General features: G+C 34.3%; 2 protein-coding genes across 3 annotated transcripts; both read right to left on the bottom strand.

The window, feature by feature from the left end:
• Positions 1 to 7,729: 7,729 nt before the first annotated feature.
• On the bottom strand, positions 7,730 to 8,551 carry LOC147409815 (NAC domain-containing protein 104-like). The gene is made up of 3 exons (XM_086459768.1): positions 8,366 to 8,551; positions 7,983 to 8,251; positions 7,730 to 7,873 (listed from the first exon to the last, which is right to left on the bottom strand). Exons 1-3 carry the CDS (start codon positions 8,526 to 8,528, stop codon positions 7,730 to 7,732), a joined length of 576 nt encoding a protein of 191 aa, XP_086315894.1. The 5' UTR covers positions 8,529 to 8,551.
• A 10,638-nt stretch (positions 8,552 to 19,189) lies between these two features.
• On the bottom strand, positions 19,190 to 21,391 carry LOC147409814 (Tetratricopeptide repeat (TPR)-like superfamily protein). Of its 2 annotated transcripts, none has more exons than XM_086431880.1 (2): positions 21,261 to 21,391; positions 19,190 to 21,154 (listed from the first exon to the last, which is right to left on the bottom strand). In XM_086431880.1, exon 2 carries the CDS (start codon positions 21,130 to 21,132, stop codon positions 19,516 to 19,518), a length of 1,617 nt encoding a protein of 538 aa, XP_086288006.1. In that variant the 5' UTR covers positions 21,133 to 21,154; positions 21,261 to 21,391; the 3' UTR covers positions 19,190 to 19,515. The 2 variants fall into 2 exon arrangements, with proteins under 2 accessions (XP_086288006.1, XP_086288007.1); XM_086431881.1 differs by lacking the exon at positions 21,261 to 21,391 and having other exon boundaries at positions 19,190 to 20,670; positions 20,964 to 21,096.
• Between the last annotated feature and the right edge of the window lie 1,264 nt (positions 21,392 to 22,655).

The raw sequence follows: 22,655 nt of genomic DNA, 5'->3' as shown, positions 1-22,655 counted from the left end.
GAGAGTTATCATCAGAAGCTGCAAAGTTACTTCAATAAGAGACTCCGCCACAAGCAATTCAAAGAATGAAACCTAGTGCTCCGAAGTGTATTCTAAAATACAAAAGAGCAGAACAGTGAAAAGTTGAGTCCTAACTGGAAAGGGCCATACAAAGTAACAAGAATAGGCTAGAAATGAGTATATTACTTTATTACAATGACCAGTCAAGAGCTACCTAGACCGTGGAGTACATGTAACCTGAAAAGATATTATCGATAAATAAATATTTTCTGATTGCTAGTAGCCTAGGCATGAATTTAGCACTAAAATAGGATCCCACATGGATCCAGGCCTACGTGGGTCTTCTTTACCTTAATTGGTAGGGTAAGAAGCTAGTCGGGGTCCTACTTTAACAAAAGTAATTTAGCACTAAATTTGGATCCCACCTGGATCCGAGCCTATGTGGGTCTTCTCTACCTTAACTAGTAGGTAAGAAGTTAGTTGAGGCCTTACTCTAATGAAAGTAATTTAGCACTAAATTTGGATCATACCTAGATTAGGGCTTACGTGGGTCTTTTTTACCTTAATTGACAAGGTAAGAAGTTAGTCGGAGCCCTACTCTTACGAGATTAATTTAGCACTAAATTTGGATTCCACCTAGATCTGGGTCTTCTCTTCCTTAACTGGCAAGGTAAGAAGCTAGTTGAGGCCCCTACTTTGATGAGAGTAATTTAACACTAAAGGTGGATCCTACGTTGATTTGGGCCTACGTGGGTCTTCTCTGCCTTAATTGGCAAGGTAAGAAGTTGGTTAGGACTCAATTCTAACATGAGTAATATAGTACTAAAAGATCCCACTTGCGTCAGAGCCTGCGTGGGTCTTCTCTACCTAATTGGTAGGATAAGAAGCTGATCAGGGTCTTAATCTATCACGAGTTCAAGAACACTAAAGATGGATCTCGCTTGGATCCAAGCCTACGTAGGTCTTCTCTACCTTAATTGGTAAGGTAAGAAGCTGGTTAGGGCCCTACTCTGCCATGAGTACAATAGTACTAAAGATGGACCCCACTTGGGTCCATGCCTACATGGGTCATCTTTGCCTTATTTGGTAAAGTAAGAAGCTAGTCAAGACCTTACTCTAACACAAGTAATATAGCATTGAGTTGGACTCTTCCAAGAGTTCGGTCCTCGCAACTCTCTTTTATCTTAACAAACAAAGGGAAGAGTTCGACAAACATACTCTGTCCTAAGTGATAAAATACAGAGATTTGTTAAGTTGAAGAGTAGATACTCGAAATTCACCTTTTCCTATTGTAAAGAGAAGAATGTTGAACGACTACAGTTTACCTTAAGAGCAGTAGAGAATTTCTCTTTTGGGGACAGAGACAAGCATTATGCAACTATGTCTTGTAGGTATTAAGCTATACAACATTGAGGTAGAGCCTTCTTGAAGGATAGTAACTCAAGAACTTGAAAAAAATTTCTCTTTTTTTTTCATATTTGTTTTACCAAAACTCGTCCAAAATTGATAAAAAATATATCCATTAATTTATAAAACATTACACAACTTATAAAAGATTTAGATAACTTATAATGAACCAAAATCAATTGAAAATAACTACGCAAAGATGATTCAATCCATTCAACCATACATGAATTTAATGAAATGATCAATAATTGGAAGAACAATCAAAATTTTTAAGACTAAGTATATTTTTCTATGAAATTTGCATATAACTAGAGGGTAGAAAGGAAGGCATCCTACCTCAAACTATTTTCGATAGTTGAACAAAGTTTAGAATCGCCTCCGACCAATCATAGAATTTTTTCTTTCGACGAAAATTGAAAATCTTTGTGTCTAAGCGTAGTCCTCGACGACGTGTTCAACTTTTCTTCTTATGGGAAAGTTTGGATTTTCTAGTTTGACGTAGATCTGAGTTGCAAACTTCGCGAAAAAATGAGTTGAGTTTTATTTAGAGAGAAGAATAAAAAAAATTAGATTTTTCTTTAGGCTTTTGATATTTATACTTAAGTAGGGATGTAAAAGTTATTTCGAAAATTGTTCTTCCCGAATGTCAATTCGAACATTCTTATATTTTATTTTAAGTGATTTTTTGACATGAATGGTGAAATCATCTTGCTCAAATTATGTCTCTAAATTAACTTATTACCTATTAGATAAAAGTTGACATGAAACTCGAGGATTCAATAATTTTTTTGTTCAACTTCTAACTAAAACATGCTAAAGTATGTTTTTTGATCCTTTTGAATCTATTGATGAAGTTAGTTTACCTCAAATATTTGAAATTAAGGACCCATACTCTTAAATCAACATCAAAATCTACAATTCTTTCCTCGAGATGTGCATTAAAATTTTCAAATCATTACATATATTCTTATCATTTTTTGGCCTCAAATACTTTCTAATGGGTCTAGGGATCTAATATCTACTTTAAGGCTTCTGTTTTGAAGCCCTATGTTTCATATTTTCAGGTCTCTGATTCTCCAAGTTTCAAGGTTCTTTGACCCATTTACTCTCCATTTTCACCCAAAATAAACCACGTTGTTACTATTACATGACCCTATACCTAATTATGTTCATGAAAATCCAACATAACCCACACAACAACAACAACAAACCAATTAAAGTTCAAGCAAATGCAAAGGCAATGGCTTCTAAAAGTTTATCTAATAATTTTTGGCTACTTGTTTGCTTTAAATTGATTAGTCTGTGCAAGGTTGACTATTTTTTGACTTGAAAAGGCTTAGAGAGAAGAAGTTCAGAGAGTTGAGAGTTTTTACAATGTAAAGAGGGCATTGTGAACGTTTTCCTCTTTTTAAAGTCTTTTCAAATATCTTTGGGATACAAGTTTTCCCTACGAACGCCCATTTGCTTACATAGCGAATGACCATACGCTTCTCCAACTTCAGGATTATAGATTTGGACTTGCTTCCATCATAGATATGTTTCCTCCTCTTTCAATGGTAGTAATTTTGGTCTAATGCTTACCCCTAAGCTCCTCTCTAATAAGCAAGCATCAATGGGACTTTATGTTGTATAGTACCATGGTCTTACATCATTTGGTATCTAAAATAGACACAAATTTAGTATACATATTTATAAAATAAAAAAAAGAGTACAACCAAGCAAGAAGAAAAGAAAAACATATATTTGGGGAAATTCAAAAGAAAAAAAAAAAGGGAAAACAAGAACACAAGCGAATGACTTAGCGAATGGCAGGGGGTTTTTCTATTTTAATTAAGGGCACTTTTATAATTTTATTTTTTATTATGCAACAAACTTCCATATAATTCTATAAATAGGGGAGTTTTGTAGAAGTTAAAAAATAAAATAAAATAAAATAAAATAAAAAAATAAAAACTCCTTTTGTTTGATGGATAAAAGCTTAGGAGCAATTATGTCCAAGTGTATCTCAAACTATTTTTGTGTTCTATGATTTATTTTGTTTGTAATTGATGGATCAAAAACCACAAAATTATTTTTAGCTTCTTTTCTTTTATGCTTCATAAGATAAGATCATAATCACCTCATCACATTGAGATAGTGGATTTGGATCCATCATCCTTGTGGTGAGAACAAGGGAAAAAGAACTCAAGCTCTTGCTTGATTCTCATTCTCTTTACTTTCTCTTGGATTATTTGAGGTTTTGGTTGCCTTGGTTCATTGGAGGAGTAGTACCCCAAAATTGGGAGTTGAGACTCCAAACTAAAGAACTAAAGACAATGAGGAAGAAATACCCCATGAGTAACCATCATCTCACTATTTTGATGGGAGGGCAAAGAGAGGAAGAACACTTGCACGGCATGTTGGCTCTTGAAAATGGGATTTTCATCTTGTTCTTACATTCTAGTTCACTAAAGGGGTTAATTTTTTTATTTGTAGATCTATTTGTCAGTAATAAATTTTTCTATCTACCTCGAGATACATAAAATAAAATGACAAATGATTTCACTATTTTTAATGACGATAGTGATAAGAATATAAATACATTCACTCAACAGAGTGTTCTCCTCTGATTAATGGTCAAATACAATGAAAATGATGAATAGCTTTCTTATCTCGGGCTTCATTCTTGACCAATTGAAAAGGTTTTTTGAGACACGTAGGAAATCGGATGTAAGTTTTAATTTGATCTTCTATAAAGGTTTTGTGATTTTGTAAATAACCTAGTATCTTTGGACTTTTCACTTGACAGGCCGAGAAGGATTTAATTGCTTTTGAAGAGGGTCTTGATTTTCTTTAGATTTGGAGTCCAAGTTTCTATTGAAGAACCTTGCATATTTTGTGGAGAAGAGCTTCGGAGTTCCTTTTACTAGAAAAAGTGTTTCTGTCTTCTAAGAAAAAATGATCCAGTCTCTAATCAAAGACCTAAATTGTAGTATTTATAGACTTAGAATGAGAGTGTCTTTCCAATTATACCCCTTGATTAATGGACTTTGCATAGTTGGCTTAAATATTATTTGTTTAATAGGCAAACTCATTTTGGTGTATTTTGATTTTGGATCATGGGCTAACTTGCTTATTAGGTGAATATTTAGTGTGGATTACTTAGATTTGTTTGTACCCAAGTTTTAGGAAGCCTGTTCACAATCAATAAGCCCGATTTGGATGTGTGTGGACTCATCGATGACTTCTGGGACCCTCACTTGATTTAAGAAATGTGCAGGCGTCACGATTTTAATGTGTACACCATCAAGAAGTGGCCCAAACATTCTTGAGTTGGTGGGCTTAGAGGATGTGCTATGTGGCATTGTACGTATATCAAGATTTTAAAGTAGGGGATGTTAATCAACTACTGAAGCGGTACAACCTTTTGGTCTGACCACCTTTGATGGCTTATCTTCTAATCTGGACCATACCACGCCATGTCAAATCAAATTCAAGTTTCAGTCTCAAGGCTTTCTAGTCGGCTCTAATATTGTCAATATCATCTTTTCTTTTGTTTTTGTCGACTCCAATATTGTCAATATCATCTTTTCTTTTGTTTTTTTTTTTTTCTTTTTTATTTTTTAGATTCACTTGGCATTTTTGTCAAAACCTAGAAAAGCTCAAATGATTTAACTTTTGTATTAGGAGTGTTGCTCACTCGCCTAATATAGTCATAGCACTTGGTGCACTCATACAGATCCAATGTTGCTCCCTTTGAGTCTTGTGTATTAAAAAATATTGTGTCAAGTATATTTGCACATATCTAGAGGTTTGAGTACGTGCATTTCCATAAAAATGCCACTTATGGGATAGTTGATCAGGTAAAAAAAAAAATGTTAAACTACTGATTTTCTAAGACACTGAGCTGAGCTGAAGTGGAATTGTGTAAAGAGCCATATATGCTCTCTACTCATGTACAGAGGAAAAGCATCTATAATTCTTTGCTCACGTTTACGTCAGTTCAATATCTAACTCAGTGTCCTAGGAAGTCAGTTTAGAATGGCTTTAAGGTAAAACATCAAATCTGACAAAAATATAATTAAAAAGGGAGCCTGTGAAAATTTTAATTTCATATCACTTGTTATGCTATGGGAGATTTTTTTTTTGGGGGGGGGGATAGAAATCACTTGTATGGCCTGATGTCAAGCCTACCCAAAAAGAAGGGGACAAAAAAGTACAACTTGTAAAAAATAAAAAGACCGGCCTCTCATGAGAACTTAAGATCATTGCTCTAACGGCCATGTACAAAGAATTTCACCAATTTAATCCAATTAGTTTATCAAACTCATCAAATATCCGGCTTCTAATAGTTGTTTGTCGTACCCAAATGGTTTTGATTGATCCTACAATACACATGATCGGCCAGTCTCAGGCTACATGAGCTTAAGATCATGGAAATCTAACTTCTTTTCACATCATTTAGGGACTAATGGTACATGACATATCTTCTGGATTTCACACTATCATATGATTTACATACTTCGTGACTACTTACTGAAGCATAGAAATGGGACATAAATCTCCAATTGGACCAATCACCTCAAACCACGTGTTTATTATATATGAATAATGATAAAATGACTTGAAAAATATATGGGGTCTGTATGCGGTTTGTGGGGCGGGGGGCGGGGGGAGGGGGGAGGGAAATCACAAATTGTAAGGTGTCTCCTTGCTAAATTGGTTAAACTGTGTGGGTGTTGATGTCACAACCTAGGTTGAAAACCCACTTTAATCTACTAACTACTATTTTCCCAAGCCTACCCAAAAAGAGGGGAAAAAAGTACAACTTGTAAAAATAGAAAGACCGGGCTCTCATTAGAGCTTAAGATCATTGCTCTAACGGCCATGTACGAAGGATTTCACCAATTTAATCCAATTAGTTTATCAAACTCATCAAATATCCGGCTTCTAATAGTTGTTTGTCGTACCCAAATGGTTTTGATTGATCACATGACCGGCCAGTCTCAGGCTACATGAGCTTACGATTATGGAAATCTACCTTTTTTTCACATCATCTAGGGACCAAAGCTACATGACATATCTTCTGGATTTCACACTATATCATATGATTTACATACCCTATGACTACTTACTGAAGCATAGAAATGGAGCATAAAATCTCCACTTGGACCAATCGCCTCAAACCACATGTTTATTATATATGACTAATGATAAAATGACTTGAAAAATATATGCGGTTGAAGTGGCAAGTGCACAAAATCATAGATCTTTTTCCTTGTGCATTCCGTAGAAAAAGATCTATGGTTCTGTGCACTTGCCACGTCCCGTGCTTATGTTTTTTTGAGTTAGATTACCACGACTCATCATATATATAAAAGTTGTCTCACATGGCCAACTTCTAGGCAAATATAGTCAAGTGAGAGAGAATTGGGGCTTCTTGAATTAGCCTTTTTAAGCTCAAGCTTGAATTGTCCTCAAGCTTCCTTGCCTCCCCATGCACCATCCACCAACCCAACCCGATATATTGTTTGTTCACATAAAAGTCAATATGATGTTTCATATAACCAATCGCAGGACGTCACGTATATTAAAAGTTGGTATTTTTATAAAGAGTTGTGCTGGAGTAACCTCAAGATTGACCTTAATTCACACTTTGTTGACGTGGAGGTACACACAAAACAATAGATGCTTTTCACTTGTATGTCCATATATGGTTAAACACACATCCACATTAGCAAAGTGTGAATTGCGGTCAATCTTGAGGTCACTCCACATTATTCTTTTGTAAATTAAGAATGTTTTTCAATACATATGGCATCCTGCGATTGACTATGTGAAATATTGGATTATAGTTTCATATGAACAAAAAATTTCTCACTCAACCTGACCTAAGCTCCCTACTACAAGTGGGGCTCTTCTTGTCACGAACACATGAGAGCCTTACCACACGCGTGGGTGCTGCTTACATAATACATGACAAAATGCTAGCCTAAGCAGCTACCTTTATAAAATATTTAGTTCCTTAGCTTTCTGAGGCAAGACAGCCACACAACCACCATAGACCATGAAGGCAGAAAAGCTAAAAGCCAATAACAATGCTTAAGCACAGACAACCTACCAGTGCTGCTTGGGCTCCACCTCTTGCCAAAGTTTATCCTTACTCCCCCCACCATAAGCCAAGCATGCTAAAATCTCAATTAGACTGAAAGAGAATAAAAGGATTTCATTTAAAGATCTTTCAATTTCTCTACACCATGACATATGATGATAACTTCAACATTACACTTGGATAAGAGGATCATGATAGTTGATTGAGATTTCGATATTTCTTTTTTCAAATCTAATTCGGATAACTTATTTCGTCAAGATCCTCTAACGACAAGAAAACTTCATCCAAGCACGAAAGCTCCATTCCATCTTCGTTTCTCCCTTGAGAATCTTCATTTTCCTCAAAGACTCGGCAGAGAACCAACGTACTTGAATCCTGATAAAGAAATATCGAAGAACATCAAGGTCACATATATATATATATATATATATATATATATATAGATATATAGTGAAATCCAATTTATATAAATAGTTATTCTTACAAGTTTTTGGTTTCCTCTTGTTTTAGAGGATCGACTAGTGGTAGCACAGTCTAAAAGGTGATATTCATGCATTATCCAATTGGTTTTGGTCCCAATCAGAGCTTCACCGATATAGAATACAAGATTCTTCTTCATACCCACTCTTTTACTATTATTTGTGAAAATTGTTTCATCAACACCTATTGAAATCCAATACCCATTTGTCGAAACTCGATTGGGTGTCTTCCGGCTGAAGAAATACCATCGGTTACGTCCCAAGAATGCCTTACCTAAGAAGAAATTAAATAATGTTATTTCACTATGTTTAATAATTCAAAGAACTTCACATGTTTATAAAAACTGGAAATTTGTGCAAAGAAAGAAATAGAATTTGATTATCTAACCATTAAGTTCCCAAGGATCATAAGGGTAAAGATCTAGATCAGGTATGACATCTGGATGACAAGGTAAGAGTGCTGCTTTAGGATATAAGAATTGAAGGACAAGTTCTTCATCAGTTGGATTGAAATAAAAGCCAGGAGGGAGATTAACGTTTCCTTCATCCATCTAAAATTTCGAGGAGACAAGAAACAAAGAAGAAGAGTTATAAGATTCTAGTGATGATTGATTGGCTGTGTAGTTATGACTATATTTATAGAGCGCGAGGGTGGAGAAAAAGATTGACTTGCGAGTTTCGTACTTGACTTGGGTTAGGGAAAGGCGGCGGATAAGGCAATATCGTGACGTACTGATATTCGTAGGAATCCATATTTTAAAGAGAAACAGTTTCTTTAGTAACTTAGTGGAGGAATGATTCTCTCTGACACCCCACTCCCTTTTAAGATTTTTAGTCTTACTAAATACTAAGGGCTGCTTAGAAATAAAAACTAAAAAATGTCTTACTATGGATACTTTTGCTAAACAATCGTGGTCAACCTATAAAATCAATCATCTTCAACGGAGTCTCTTTTTCAATTTTAAATCTATCTCATTCAACCTTCATACCTAGTGATGATTAGATTTTTAAGAAAACATAAGATAATATGATGTATTAATTATTAACTTTCTTTAATTTATAGATATTATTTGGTAGATATCTGAGAAGCGAACAAAAATATTGATCGAGGCTTGTGTTGAACATAATGTCTTTAAAATAATTTTATTCCTGCAATTTAGGGCACATGGATCAATGAACAATTATCTCTCAAGATACAACGATCACACATGCAGAGATAGCACTTCAATCTATATATCTAGTTAATCAAACGTAAAATTTGTATTCTCAAGGAATGCAGATGAAAAATCAGAATGCAAGTAAGTTAAAATAATAGATAAGAAAAAAAATTTAATCAAAAAACTAAATTCAAAATGACCTATTTATAGAATATTAAGAGACATGGTGTCTCTTGAAAAAAATAAGGGTCTAAGCCAAATTGTTGAAATTTGCACTTCTCCTGCGTACACGCATTAAGGAATTTTTGGACCAATGATTTAAATCCTTCTTGAACCCATAGACCCCTTGTAGACGTGCGTGGACTAATCTAAGTCTTTCTCATATTCATTTAAGTGATATAAGAAATTCTATATAAGAACTAAACAAATTTCTTATTCCTATCCGATATGGGACTAAAGAGTATTACAAATAAACTCAATAGTTCTACAAACCACATAACAAATCATGGCTAGTAGGGTTTGTTAGGAGTCAATTTCTCATTCACTCAAAAGGGATTTTTATCAACTAAATAAATAAAATTATTCTCTTCAATGAGAATAATAATATCCCAAGTGATCCCACCTCAAATAAAATATGGGACCCACTTAAATCACAATTCAAATAGACCTACTTGGTTACAAAATCTAGAAAAATCTTCAAATTTTTTCCAACAATAAAATCTACTCAAACTAGAACATAAAGTCCTGTTGGCCGACCTCCAAAATCGTGGTTTAACAAGAAGGAGACACTATGCTATGGTACCAATGGATCTGAAAGAATATAGGAATCATATCTTGGTAACATTCAGATAAGCTTTTCCAACACGTTTTGGCCCAACCAATTTTGAAGACCATATTGGTGATCTCACATAGCATAGACAGATCCGTCATCTCCATGATTATCAAGCTACATTTAAACACCTCTCCAATTGCACATTGGGTATCTCAAAAAACCATTTGGTCAGTTGGTTAATCAGTGGCTTGAAGGATGAAATTTGTTTGGATGTCAAAATCTAACGACCTGTCACACTCGTTGCACAAGCCAATCATGAAAAATCATCTTTACCATGAACTTTCAAACGGCTTACCAAAGACGAAATGACAGACCAAAGGGGAAAAAGGGGAGTCTGATACAGCTGGAACAAAACCTACATGCTTGGACACAAACGTAAGGCACAACAGTTTTATCTAATAGATTGTATTGATCGATCGACAAGGTCTTGAGATCTCTCTATGCTCTAGTTGGTTCCCCACTCCTCACACAAATTGATCACAATTTTGAATGACAGTGGAAGCACTCATAACTTCCTCAATGCCCGCTTTGATAATCGTTTTGGTTTTTTCTAAGAGGGTGGTGTCGAGCTTCAAGTTATGGTCTCCAATAATATGGGTAAAATGTATTGGAATTACTATTACTATTATTATTATTGTTATTAAAATTATTTTGTGGCCCTTTCACATATACAAATTTTATATAAATACTGGATTGTAATTGGTTCAAAACATTAAGGGTAAAATTGAAAATCATGCTTGTGGTCTGGCACTGGTTACTAACATCAAATATGATGGGTTAGTGAACATCCTATCAAATCTTAAGTGGTATTCACCTAATACTAGAATTCTACGATGGGTAGAAAATTTAGTATCATCTTTTATAAATAGGTGATCGTCTCCCCCCCCTCTCTACACAAGCAGATTATTTTATTATTGAGATAAAGGTTTCCATCACCAAAGGTGTAGGCAGAGTTAGGGTAGTGCATCTATTCTTCGTAGATCAAGATCAAAGTATTATTCACGGATAATCAAAAAAGTAAATCTAGGTATTTTACAATTATTGGGTTTTTCTATTTGATTATTCTTTTTTTTTTGTCCAAAATCAAATCCTAGATCCATGTCTATTATATTCACAGTATTTTAACAACAATTGGTATCAGAGCCGTGCTGGATTTGGTCTTGTGTAAAACCCTGATTAAATCTGAGTTAAACTAGATTTATCTTGATTAAATCTGATATGAATCTAGATTTATTTTTGGAATAAATATTTTTTATTATTTAAAGTCAATTTACTCAAAAATAAAATCTGCGTTTTTTCTAAATCAAGAACACAATCAACTTTTATAAATCCATTAAAACAGAGACAGATAAATTTAGAACTTATCTTCTCAAATCCAAAACTTGAATCGAAAGCCATTACAAACTGAAATCGAATGGGTTAAACGGACTTATGAGATCTGAAATCGAAGACGTGATCTGTATTCGTGTTTGTCCTATTTTAACGATTGTGAGAATCTAAAATCGAAGAGATTTCAGATTTATTTAAAAATCGATTCTCAAAACCAGTCATCGTGGTTTTAATCTGAGGTTACCGAACGTTTTTCGATGACCATTTCAGTCGTCTGACGCTTGCAAACAGACCTGTCGGTCGACGATGGGGTGGCTGTCGTTTGGGTGATGGCGGCATTTAGGGTTTTGATATAGCAAGTCTATTTTCTTGATGAAAATGACGATCGATCATTTTATTTAGGTTAGGCCGACCTGATATTAATTTCAATTGGGCTTTATATTGTGATTGGGCTAAGCCCATTTTAAATTATGTTGGACCAAGCCCGTTTGGCTGTTGTGATTGGGCTAAGCCCAATTCACCGTTTTAGACTCAAATCGATTCGCTTATTCGATTCGTTTGGGTCAACCCTTGACCTGGTTCAAGGCAAACCAATTCAGCCGAACAAGTCCAGTTGGTTCAAGTTAAACTAGCACATTAAAAAATCATTTTTTTCTTATAAAACTTTGAAAAATGATAACTAATTCATTTTAACTTCAATTTGGACAAAACAAGAGTCCATTTTGAATATTTTTTTCGAGATCTATTCAATAAAATTGTTAAAATAATTCGTTGACAGCAATACATAACAGTAAAGTTCAAATTAAGTTGTACCTTTTTGGAGAATATATTTATAATTGATTTCATTTATATTGAAATTTTAGTTGTTATTTTTAATGTACCCACATGCAAAACAAGAACAATTAGAAAGTAAATTTAGATATATTAGGGTATAGGTTTTGCCCATACGGGTTTAGGAAGATACTTTAAGTAATCGTTTAAGGAACGTGATGGAAATAGAATAGTAGTCTGCCTAAAAGTGATTGTTTTATAGAAGTTACGAATTCTTGAATTCTGAGACATAATGTCTTACTAAGATCACTTTGTGGCACTCTTTTACATGAAATCACTAACTTCTGCCTAAAGGTGATTTAAGAATTTTTGTGTAGATCGAGTGAATAGAATAGTCACAAGTGTAAAGGGAAGAGAAAGATAACCATTTTGTCTAAAGGTGTGGATAGGGTCTAGATTGAATTGGAACGTGAGTGGTTAGGCCTATATGCGTACTCCAACGCAATTTTAGGGAACATATAGCATATTAAGATCTCAACCCAAAGGCGAGTCTTGATGATACGACTTGTTTGTACTTGTAAAGTGAAAATTTTCACCTTTAATAAAATACTCTAAAATAATTCGATCAAAATCCCTGGTATGAATTGAAAGAATTAAATCTCATAGTATATTTTGAATATTTGACCATATCTTATTGCAGCTATAGATGGGTCATTGATTCAAAAGAGTCTGACAGGGATTGAACTTCTTAATGGCTCTAATTACTCATCTTGGAAGATGAATATTGACATTTTACTAGGAGGCATGGATTTTGATTTTATTTTTTTTGAAGACATGTCATCGACTCCACTTTCAGATTTTACAGAGTTGGTAAGGACTCATTTTGTTAAATGGGAAAAAATTAATAGATTATCTATGATGATCATTCAAGCATCTAGTAGTGAGACTTTTCGAGGTGGCATTCAGACCACAGATACAGCTAAGGAACTGTTGTAGATTATCAAGAAATAATTTGTGGGAACAAAGATATTTATTCAATATGAGTATTTGAGTTAATTGATGAATCTAAAGTATAATGATGAAAATGTGCGGAAACATATACTCAAAATGTCCAAACTTGTCATTGGTCTCCATGAGCAGAAGATTATTTTTGAAGATGACCTTTTGGTTCACATGATAGTTTTATCTCTACCTAAATCTTTTAATACTTATAAGGTCAATTACAATGCACAAGAAACTAAATGGGATCTGAATCAACTGATTTTCTCTTTGTGTTACTGAGTAGGTAAAATTGAGAGATTCGAAGGTTGAGTCAGCATACTTGGCAGTTCACCCAAATAGTAAGAAAAATTTCAAGAATAAGGATTTCAAAAAAGGCGGCAACAAGAACTTCAAACAAGAAAAAGAGTTCAAGGGTTTCAAGAATTAGAAAATAATAAAGGAAAAGATAGAGGCTGAAAAAATAGATAGTGAAGATTACTGGTTCTACAAGAAAAATGGACACATGAAGAAGGATTGCTTTGCTCATAAAAACTGATTACAAAAGAATCTAAGAGGTACTAATTCAGTTCTAGTTTGTTATGAGTTTAATTTAGTTGATGTTCCTTCAAACTCATAGTGGATTGATTTAGGCATATCTGTGCATATTTCTCATTTTCTACAGGGGTTCGTCAGTAAGAGAAATCCCAGACCAGAGGATAGACTTTTTTTCCAAAATGTAGAAGCATTACAGGTTGAGGCTGTTGGAGCTTATCGTCTCATTCTTGATATAGGGCATTCTTTAATTTTAGAAAATACATTTCACATCCTGCCTTTTAAACATAATATTATTTATATTTCTAGATTGGACATTACTGGTTATGCTTTTACTTTTCACGATAGTAGGATACATGTTCTTTATCATGATGACACTGTTGGACATGATTTTTTATTGGATGGTCTTTATCAGTTATCTTTGGATAACTCATTTGCTTCTTCTCTGTTATGTTTATCTGTTGATTCACATGTTTCGAGGTCTAAGCATCCTAGTTCGTCAGGAAACTCTTCTATATTATGACATTTAAGATTAGGTCACATTTCTAAGAGAAGATTGGAATCCTTGGCTAAGAAAAAAATTTTAAGTCATCTAGATTTTTCAGATTTTGATGTATGTGTGGATTGTATTAAGGAAAAAATGACTAAGCACCGGAAGCTTGAAGCTACCAAAACTAATAATTTATTGGGATTAGTTCATACAGATATTTGTGGTCATTTTCCAATTCCTTCTCGAGGAAGTCAGCATTATTTCATTACTTTTATTGATGATTATTCTAAATTTGTTTATCTGTATTTGATACACCATAAGGATGAGACATTGGAAGTTTTCAAAACCTATCAAGTGAAAATTAAGAAATAGTTGAATAAGAAGATCAAAGCTATCAGATCTGATAGAGGTAGAGAGTATTATAGGATGATGGATAATGATGGTATTAATCACAGGAAGTTTGTGGAATATTTGAGGAAGAAAGGCATAGTTCTTCAATATATCACACCTGGAACACCTAAGCAAAATGGGGTTGCTGAAAGAATAAATCGGACTTATCAAGAAGATGTTCGCAATATAATGAGTCACTCAGACCTATCAGAAAACTTTTGGAGTAAAGCCTTAAAGACAACAGTTTACATTCTAAATAGAGTTCCTTGCAAAGCAACTCCAAAAACTTCTTTCAAGTTATAGACTGACAAGAAACCAAGCATTAGCTATCTTCATGTTTGGGGGTACCTTGGTAAAGCAAAGTTGTACAATCCAAATCAAAAAAAGCTTGATCATCGAACGATGACTTGTCACTTTCTTAGTTATCCTGAGAGATCGAAGGGTTACAGATTTTTCTGTCCGTCAAAACATATGGAAATTGTTGAAATCAATTGTGCTAGGTTTTTGGAATATGGTCAAAATAGTAGGAGTAAAAAATGTAGGAATATTATATTTAAAGAAAAACATAATGATCCACCAATATATATGTTTTATTCCGCAACCTTCACCTTATTTGATGGTATCATCTGTCCGTACAGTTGTTGTAGAAGATGCAGCAATCCAACCAGAACCCAATCCTCAAGTTGTAGTAGTTCTAGTTTGGCAACCAATCATTCCCATTAAGAGATCTACCTAAGAATGCAGACCCGCTATTACAGATGATTATGAAGTATATTTTCAAGAAATAGATACTATCAAAGGTGATGTCAATGATCCTTCAACATTCAAAGAAGCAATAGACTCAAATGAATCTCAATTCTGGCAAGAAACAATGATAGAAAAATTGAGATCTATGAAAAAAATGAAGTATGGAAACTGATGACATTTCCAAAAGGTCATAAGATAATAGAATGCAAATTGATTTTTTAAAACTAAAAGGGATTCAGAAGGTAAGGTCGAGAGGTTTAAAGTAAGACTTGTAGCGAAGGGTTTCAAGTAAAAGTCAGGTATTGATTTTAGTGAAACTTATTCCCCAATTTCTTCTAAAGATTCATTGAGGATTATCTTTGTGATAGTAGTGCATTATGATTTAGATTTACATCAGATGGATGTAAAAACTATTTTTCTAAATGGTGAATTGGATGAGGAGATTTACATGGTACAACCTAAGAGTTTTAAAGCTGATAAAAGAGAACATCTTGTTTGCAAGTTGAAAAGATCAATCTATGGGTTGAAACAAGCATCAAGACAGTAGTACTTAAAATTTGATCAAGTGGTGACCAGATACAAATTTAAAGAAAATTTCGTCGACAAGTACATATGTCTCAAGATGAGTGTGAGTCGATTCATTATTCTAACAAACAATGATGTTCATCTTTTGTGTGACACAAAGTCTTTTCTGTCAAAAAGTTTTGACATGAAAGATATGAGGGATGCTCAATATGTTTTAGGGATTAAAATTCATAGAAATAGATAAGCTATATTTTTAGGTTTGTCACAGAAAACATACATTCAAAAGGTGCTCGTATGGATAAATATACCCCTAGTGAGGCTCTTGTGGTGAAAGGAGATGTATTTAGTCAAGATCAATGTCCTAAGAACAAGTTTAAGAAGATGGAGGTTGATGCATCAGAATATGCCTCAACAGTCGGTAGTTTTATGTATACAATGATTTACATTCGACCCGATATCAATTACATTGTTGGTATGCTTAGAAGATATCAGCAAAATCTCGATATTTCTAATTGGAGAATAGTAAAGAAAGTACTTCGATATTTACAGATAACAAAAGATTTTATGTTAGTATATTGAAAATCGAGTGAGCTTCGAGTTGTTGATTATTCTTATGTAGATCATGTTGGATGCCGTGATAGCTTGAAGTCTACTTCAAGTTATATTTTTATGCTTGAGCATGGAGCTATCTCATGGAGAAACTCAAAACAAATTATTCTAATAGATTCGACTATATATTCAGAGTTTATTGGATGTTATGAAGCAACCTGTAAAGCAATTTGGTTGAAAAATTTTATCGGTGAATTAAAGATTGTGGATTCTATTGATAGACCTATTGTTATCTATTGTGATAACAAGGCTACTACTGATTTTGCAAAGAATGAAAGAGTGACAAGAGGAAACAAGCACATCAAAATAAAGTACCTTTTAGTATGTAAAACTATTCATGAAGGATTGATCGAGATTGCCAAGATAGATTTTAAAAATATGATAGTTGACCCTCTCACAAAAGGATTCCCGTCAAAGATTTTTAAGAAACATATAACTCGTATGGAAGTTATCATGTCATTTGTTCATGTTATTTAAGTATTGAGTTTATTTTATATTTATTTTGATTTATCTATACTCTTGATAGACTATTTATTACTGTTTAAAAAAATTGATAATGACTAGTCATTATTTATGCATTACTGTGTACACATGTTATCTTTGCATGTGAGTAGATGTACTCGTAAAGTGTTAAAAATACTTGGAATAGATATGAATTGGTATTGATGAAGTCTTCATTCTAGATAGAAAGGTGATAGAATATCATATGACTGGTTGTTATTAAGACATCAAAATGACATATGATGAATATGAAGCTGGACACCTAGGGAATATACATACAGACTACATTAAGAAGTGTACATTGTCTTAATACCGCAAAAAAAGTTCTCATAAAAGTAAACTCCTAAATTTATTGATAGTACTAGTTTTGAGACCATAGAATTATCTTAGGGCCAACAAATTAGCACTTTGTTACATCCATGATCCATCAGTAGTGGTATATTTAAATGAAAGTGACAGTTAAAGATTATCTGAAATGTTTTGAACAATTATTTTTCAAAAGAGTACATTCGATTATTCAAAAGGTAACAATCTAGAGAGTCATTTTAAACAAAAGATATATGTAAAGGCCAAGTGGGAGATTGTTGGAATTACTATTATTATTATTTTCGTTATTAAAATTATTTTGTGGCCCTTTCACATATACAAATTTTATATAAATACTGGATTGTAATTGGTTCAAAACATTAAGGGTAAAATTGAAAATCATGCTTGTAGTCTGGCATTGGTTACCAACATTAAATATGATGGGTTAATGAACATCCTATCAAATCTTAAGTAATATTAACCTAATACTAGAATTCTACAATGGGTAAAAAATATAGTGTCCTCTTTTATAAATAGATGGTCATCCCCTCCTCTCTACACAAATAGATTATTCTATTATTGAAATAGAAGTTCCCATCACCAAAGGTTTAGGCAGAGTTGCGGTAGTGCACCTATTCTTCGCAAATCAAGATCAAAGTATTTTTCGCGGATAATCGAAAAAGTAAATCTAGGTATTTTACAATTATTGGTTTTTTTCAATTCTATTTTTTTTTTCCAAGATCAAATCCTAGATCTATGTCTATTATATTCACAGTATTTTGACAACAAAATGAGGAATCACGGATGATGCTCAATTTTTTTTTTGACTTCCAATAACATTCTTTCACCACCAATGCCTCTCTCTTGGAGTTTGGCGGTTGCGACATGGTTCTTGGTGCATAGTGGATCTAAACTTTGGGTCCAACTCTATGGGGTTTTGACAAACTTTGGATCCGTTTTAAAATCAGTAGGAACTTGATCACTGTCCAAGGGGACATTTAACACCTTTATACGCATCAACCACCAGTCGAGTGTCTCAAATCAATGAGAAGATGCACTTCATTGATTTGGGTATCATCCCTTAATACTATTCAAACCCAAGTTACTTAATATTCGAATTTGGTATTATCAAATATCCCATAAGTTAATCGGATTCAAGTATCCATTGTAAACATATCTGAATTTGAAAATAATATCCGTTGACAAACTTACCTCTACTTTCCCAAAATTCCGCTAATTCACAAGGTTTGAAGGTTCTAGTAGATAGAATTAAGGATGAACACAAAGGTAAAAAAATTTACCGAAGAGGATGAAAGGTCACTACTGGTTTTGGCAAGAAGAATTGAAGGGTTTTTTTAATAGAGGATGAAGAAAATAGCATTTAGGTCCGTTTTCATTAGTTGATCAAACAAGACATCTATGGTACATGTCTTAATCATCCGAGCTATGTGTCGTTCTTATTAAAACAATGGGGTATGTCAAATATTCACCAGAGCATGGAGTGGTATGTTTTAATCATCCTAATATTTAATACTAATCAACTAATAACATAGATAAAAACTTTTTAGTTGTATTTAATCAAAGGTGGTGAAAATAATATACAAGCAATACTAATAAGATTAGTCAACCAACATATGAACATGGGATGACTAAAAAATATAGTTGAACAATGGACTAGAGTGGATCCAATCGGTGTAGTTGAGGGTGGTCCACACAAACTTAAGTTCAAAACCCACTTAAACCGTTTAGTAATCTAAATCTTGTTATAAGCGGACTTACTGGTTGGAGCACCAAACATTTAGAAGGCAACAACTTTACTTGGCTCGACTTAAGAGTTTCTATCATCAAACATGGTGTCAGCACAAACAATTAATTAGCCTACCAAAACCCCCGTTGCTTGTCGCTGCAAAATTTATGTCAAACCAAGCACTATTCCCATTTTGAATTATCCCATAACAGATTTTGTTCGAGCATTTAGATCCATTTACAAGAAAAGTCATTTCATGAAAGCAAAATGTATCGTAAAATCAATTGTTCTCTATTTTGTGTTTTTCGCATTTCCTTCTCAACGTGATCGAACTTTGTAAGGTATTTTATATTTGTAGGACTCAATATAAATCTCACATGCCCCAATCTGATTGTGTCCTTCTGGCCAACATAACTGGGATCAGCCATAGATATGGCTTCGAATTTTAAGTGTGCACGGTCTCATATAGAGAAATATACTATTTCAACTAGCTAAAAATACATAGATGAAAACCCCTCCTGTCCCGACTTTGAGTCGCAACCCTTCCAGCAGAAACCTCCTTCAATAAATTCATCCGTTAGAGAAATATACCTTCTTTCCTTCAATTTTCCCATCCATCCCAAACCACATCATCATCATACCGTTGACAAATGTACCCTTCATCCCCCATCTCCCAAAACAGCAATCCCAATATTGAATAAATCGATTCTCCTCCATAATGTAATATTTGGTTTGCCTCGAAAGCAAAGACTTGGTTCTTGATCCCAACCCAACTGCATTCTCTCTCCTTCTTCACACCTCTCTCTTTCATCGCCTTCATAACTCGAGCCACGCTCTCCCATTTACCCCTCATTCCATATATCCGAGCCAATACCAAGTAAGGTAGAGAGGAGCTTGATTCCAACTCCATTACTGTCTCAGCAACTCTTTCTGTGAGTTTCAAGTCCCCATGAATTGCACAAGCACGAAGAAGCAATCCCCAGACCGAAGCATTGGGATGATGCGGCATTGTTTCTATAATCTCTATTGCTTCCGTGAGTCTATCTGCTCGACACATCATATCCACCATACAAGCATAATGCTCAACCCTTGGAATAACTCCATATTTCTCCTCCATTGATGAAAATATACATTTCCCTTCATTCACAAAACCCTTGTGACTGCAAGCCAGTAGAACCCCAGCTAGAGTAATCCTATCTGGATGTGAACCCCTCTCACAGAGCTCTTCAAAGATTTCTAAGGCTTTGATCTCTTGCCCATTTCGAGCAAAACCTATAATCATAATGTTCCAAGATATCAAATCTTTTATCCCCATTTTAGAAAATATCTTGAAGGAGTCGTCGATTAAACCATATTTAGCATACATGTCCACAAGCGAACTAGCGACAATCATATCTGACTGAAAACCCATTTTAAGAACCAAAGAGTGGATTTGAATACCCTCCTCAGCTGGAAAAAGGAATGAAGCAGAGTTCAAAGTGCTACTGAGAGTGAACTCTGTTGGCTTGAAATTCTTCCTCAATGTTAGAACAAATAGCCGCAACGCTTCCTCCTCAAACCCATGCCTTGCATAACCCGAAATCATGGAATTGCAAAGTAACATATCCCATCTATGTGTTTCCTTAAATAAGAAAACAGAATCCTCCAATTTGTCGCATTTGGAAAACATGTCAATAATGGCACTTGAAACTACAGAATTAGAAAGAAACCCCATCTCAAAACATAGAGCAAAAACTTGCTTACCTGTTTTCAAAACCTGCAAGTTAGAACAAATTTTGATTACATTTGACATTGTGAAGTTGTCAGGCGAATACCCAGAAGATCTCATCGAACAAAACTGATTTAGTGCCAATTCTCTATAACCCGACTTATCACACCCCAAAATCAAAGAGTTCCAAGAAATAACATCTAATTCCTCCATGGTAAGAAACACGCCAAAAGCATAATCAAGAAGCATGAGCTCTCCATACATGTCAATTAAACAATTACCAAGGACAATATTTGATGAATTCAAACCACTTCGAACTATGCTACCATGAATTTGCTTACCTTGACGAATGCACAAGGTACACGATGTCAAAATCGAAAACGTGAATCCATTTGGTCTGACACCAACCCTTTGCATTTCCAAGAAAAATCGTAAAGAAGAATCAACAAATCCATTCGAAGCGTAGCCAGAAATCATTGAATTCCAGCATACAACATCTCTTTTGGGCATTTCATCGAACAAACAACGAGCCCTTTCAACATGACCAAATTTAAATAAAACCTTTAGTAAAACGTTCCAAGTAATGGAATTCTTATTGGGTAAGTCATGAAAAGCTTGCAAAGCATCGTCAATGGTACCTAATTTGGAGTACAAATCAAGAAGGCGATTGCCCAGAAAAATATGGATGTTTAGTCCAACTTTTATCAAACGGGCATGGATAAATTTGGATAAAACCAAGGATTTCAAGGAGAGGGAGTGATCTATGAGGTTAGAGTATACAACTATGATGTTGTTTGAGCACTGAGAGCTTATCTGAAAAATGGGTATGTGGGATTTAATGAAAGTTTTCTTCAATGATTTGGAAAGAAAGATCATAATATGAGGAAGTACAGATCATCTTTGTCTTCTTGTTGTTCTTCATCCATGTCTGCAAATAGTGCATTTTGAATCTGGGTGTTTTTGTTTCCAAAATAGATAACCACAGAAGGGATTTTACTAGTGTTGGAAACGGACATACCCATCTCGTTGGATTTCAAAATAGTGATGTTAAACTTGACCGTTTTTTATGCTATTTCATGAAGGGTGTCAAAATGTCAGTGCGTACTCATTTAACCGAACGGAAAAAAACCCGGTTTGGAATCTTTTTTCCTATATAATTAGAGTTGGGGTTAAGGGCCCGTTTCCTACTAACAAAAATTATTTTACATATCCTGTATAGAATTTTTCTTAATCGTGTAGAGGAAATCTCTAGTCAAATTACCTTCCATGCTATTTGTCTGACATTGATCCTAATATGGATTTAGTCTACATATTGTTTGTGGATCTCATTAGATCACAATTAAGTCCCATTCTAAAATCAATATATCTATATCTATATATATATATATATGAGGTCGGTTCTCCCACACTCATTCGTGGGAGAGAATCACACAAATGAGTTTTAGAACCACATGATCTCAATCATGTATCTCAAGATCTACTTGCCACATCAACAAGTTATCACGTCAGATCTCCTCTCTCCCACTCATCTAAATTCTAAACCACGTCAGAAAAAAAAAAAAAAAATCTATATTGTTTTAAGTTTCTATCTATCAAAACCAGTCTTTCTTGTCCAACTTTGAAAAAAAATCTGAACTATTTTACATTTCTATCTACCAAAACCAGTCCTTCTTCTCCAACATTGATAAAGCTATGATGAATGAAAAATAAGATCCCACAACTCTGATGATCATCAGGTTAGCCATATTCTCCTCTCTCTCTCTCTCTCATGAAACCCCTAGCAAAAAATAACCTTGGTGAGCAAAAGGTTTCTGCAAAGTGATCTATGTTTTCCCTCTCATGAAACCTTAGAAGAAGAGCATCCCCTTTCCTCCCTCTACATAGCGATAGAGGTCAATCAAATTTCGACAAACGGAATATCAAACTCCCCAATTCCAAGCTTGAAAGGGAGCCCAGCTTTTTTTTTTCTTCTCACCCTGCATCCCTCTTCTTATATGAGATTTTACCTCCAAGAGTTATTCTTCTTCTATGTC

This window comes from Akebia trifoliata, chromosome 2 (genome assembly GCF_017979445.1).
Source record: "Akebia trifoliata isolate Shusen 1 chromosome 2, ASM1797944v1, whole genome shotgun sequence".
NCBI classification, from domain to species: Eukaryota; Viridiplantae; Streptophyta; class Magnoliopsida; order Ranunculales; family Lardizabalaceae; genus Akebia; species Akebia trifoliata.
This window is presented reverse-complemented; position numbering and strand designations above follow the sequence as displayed.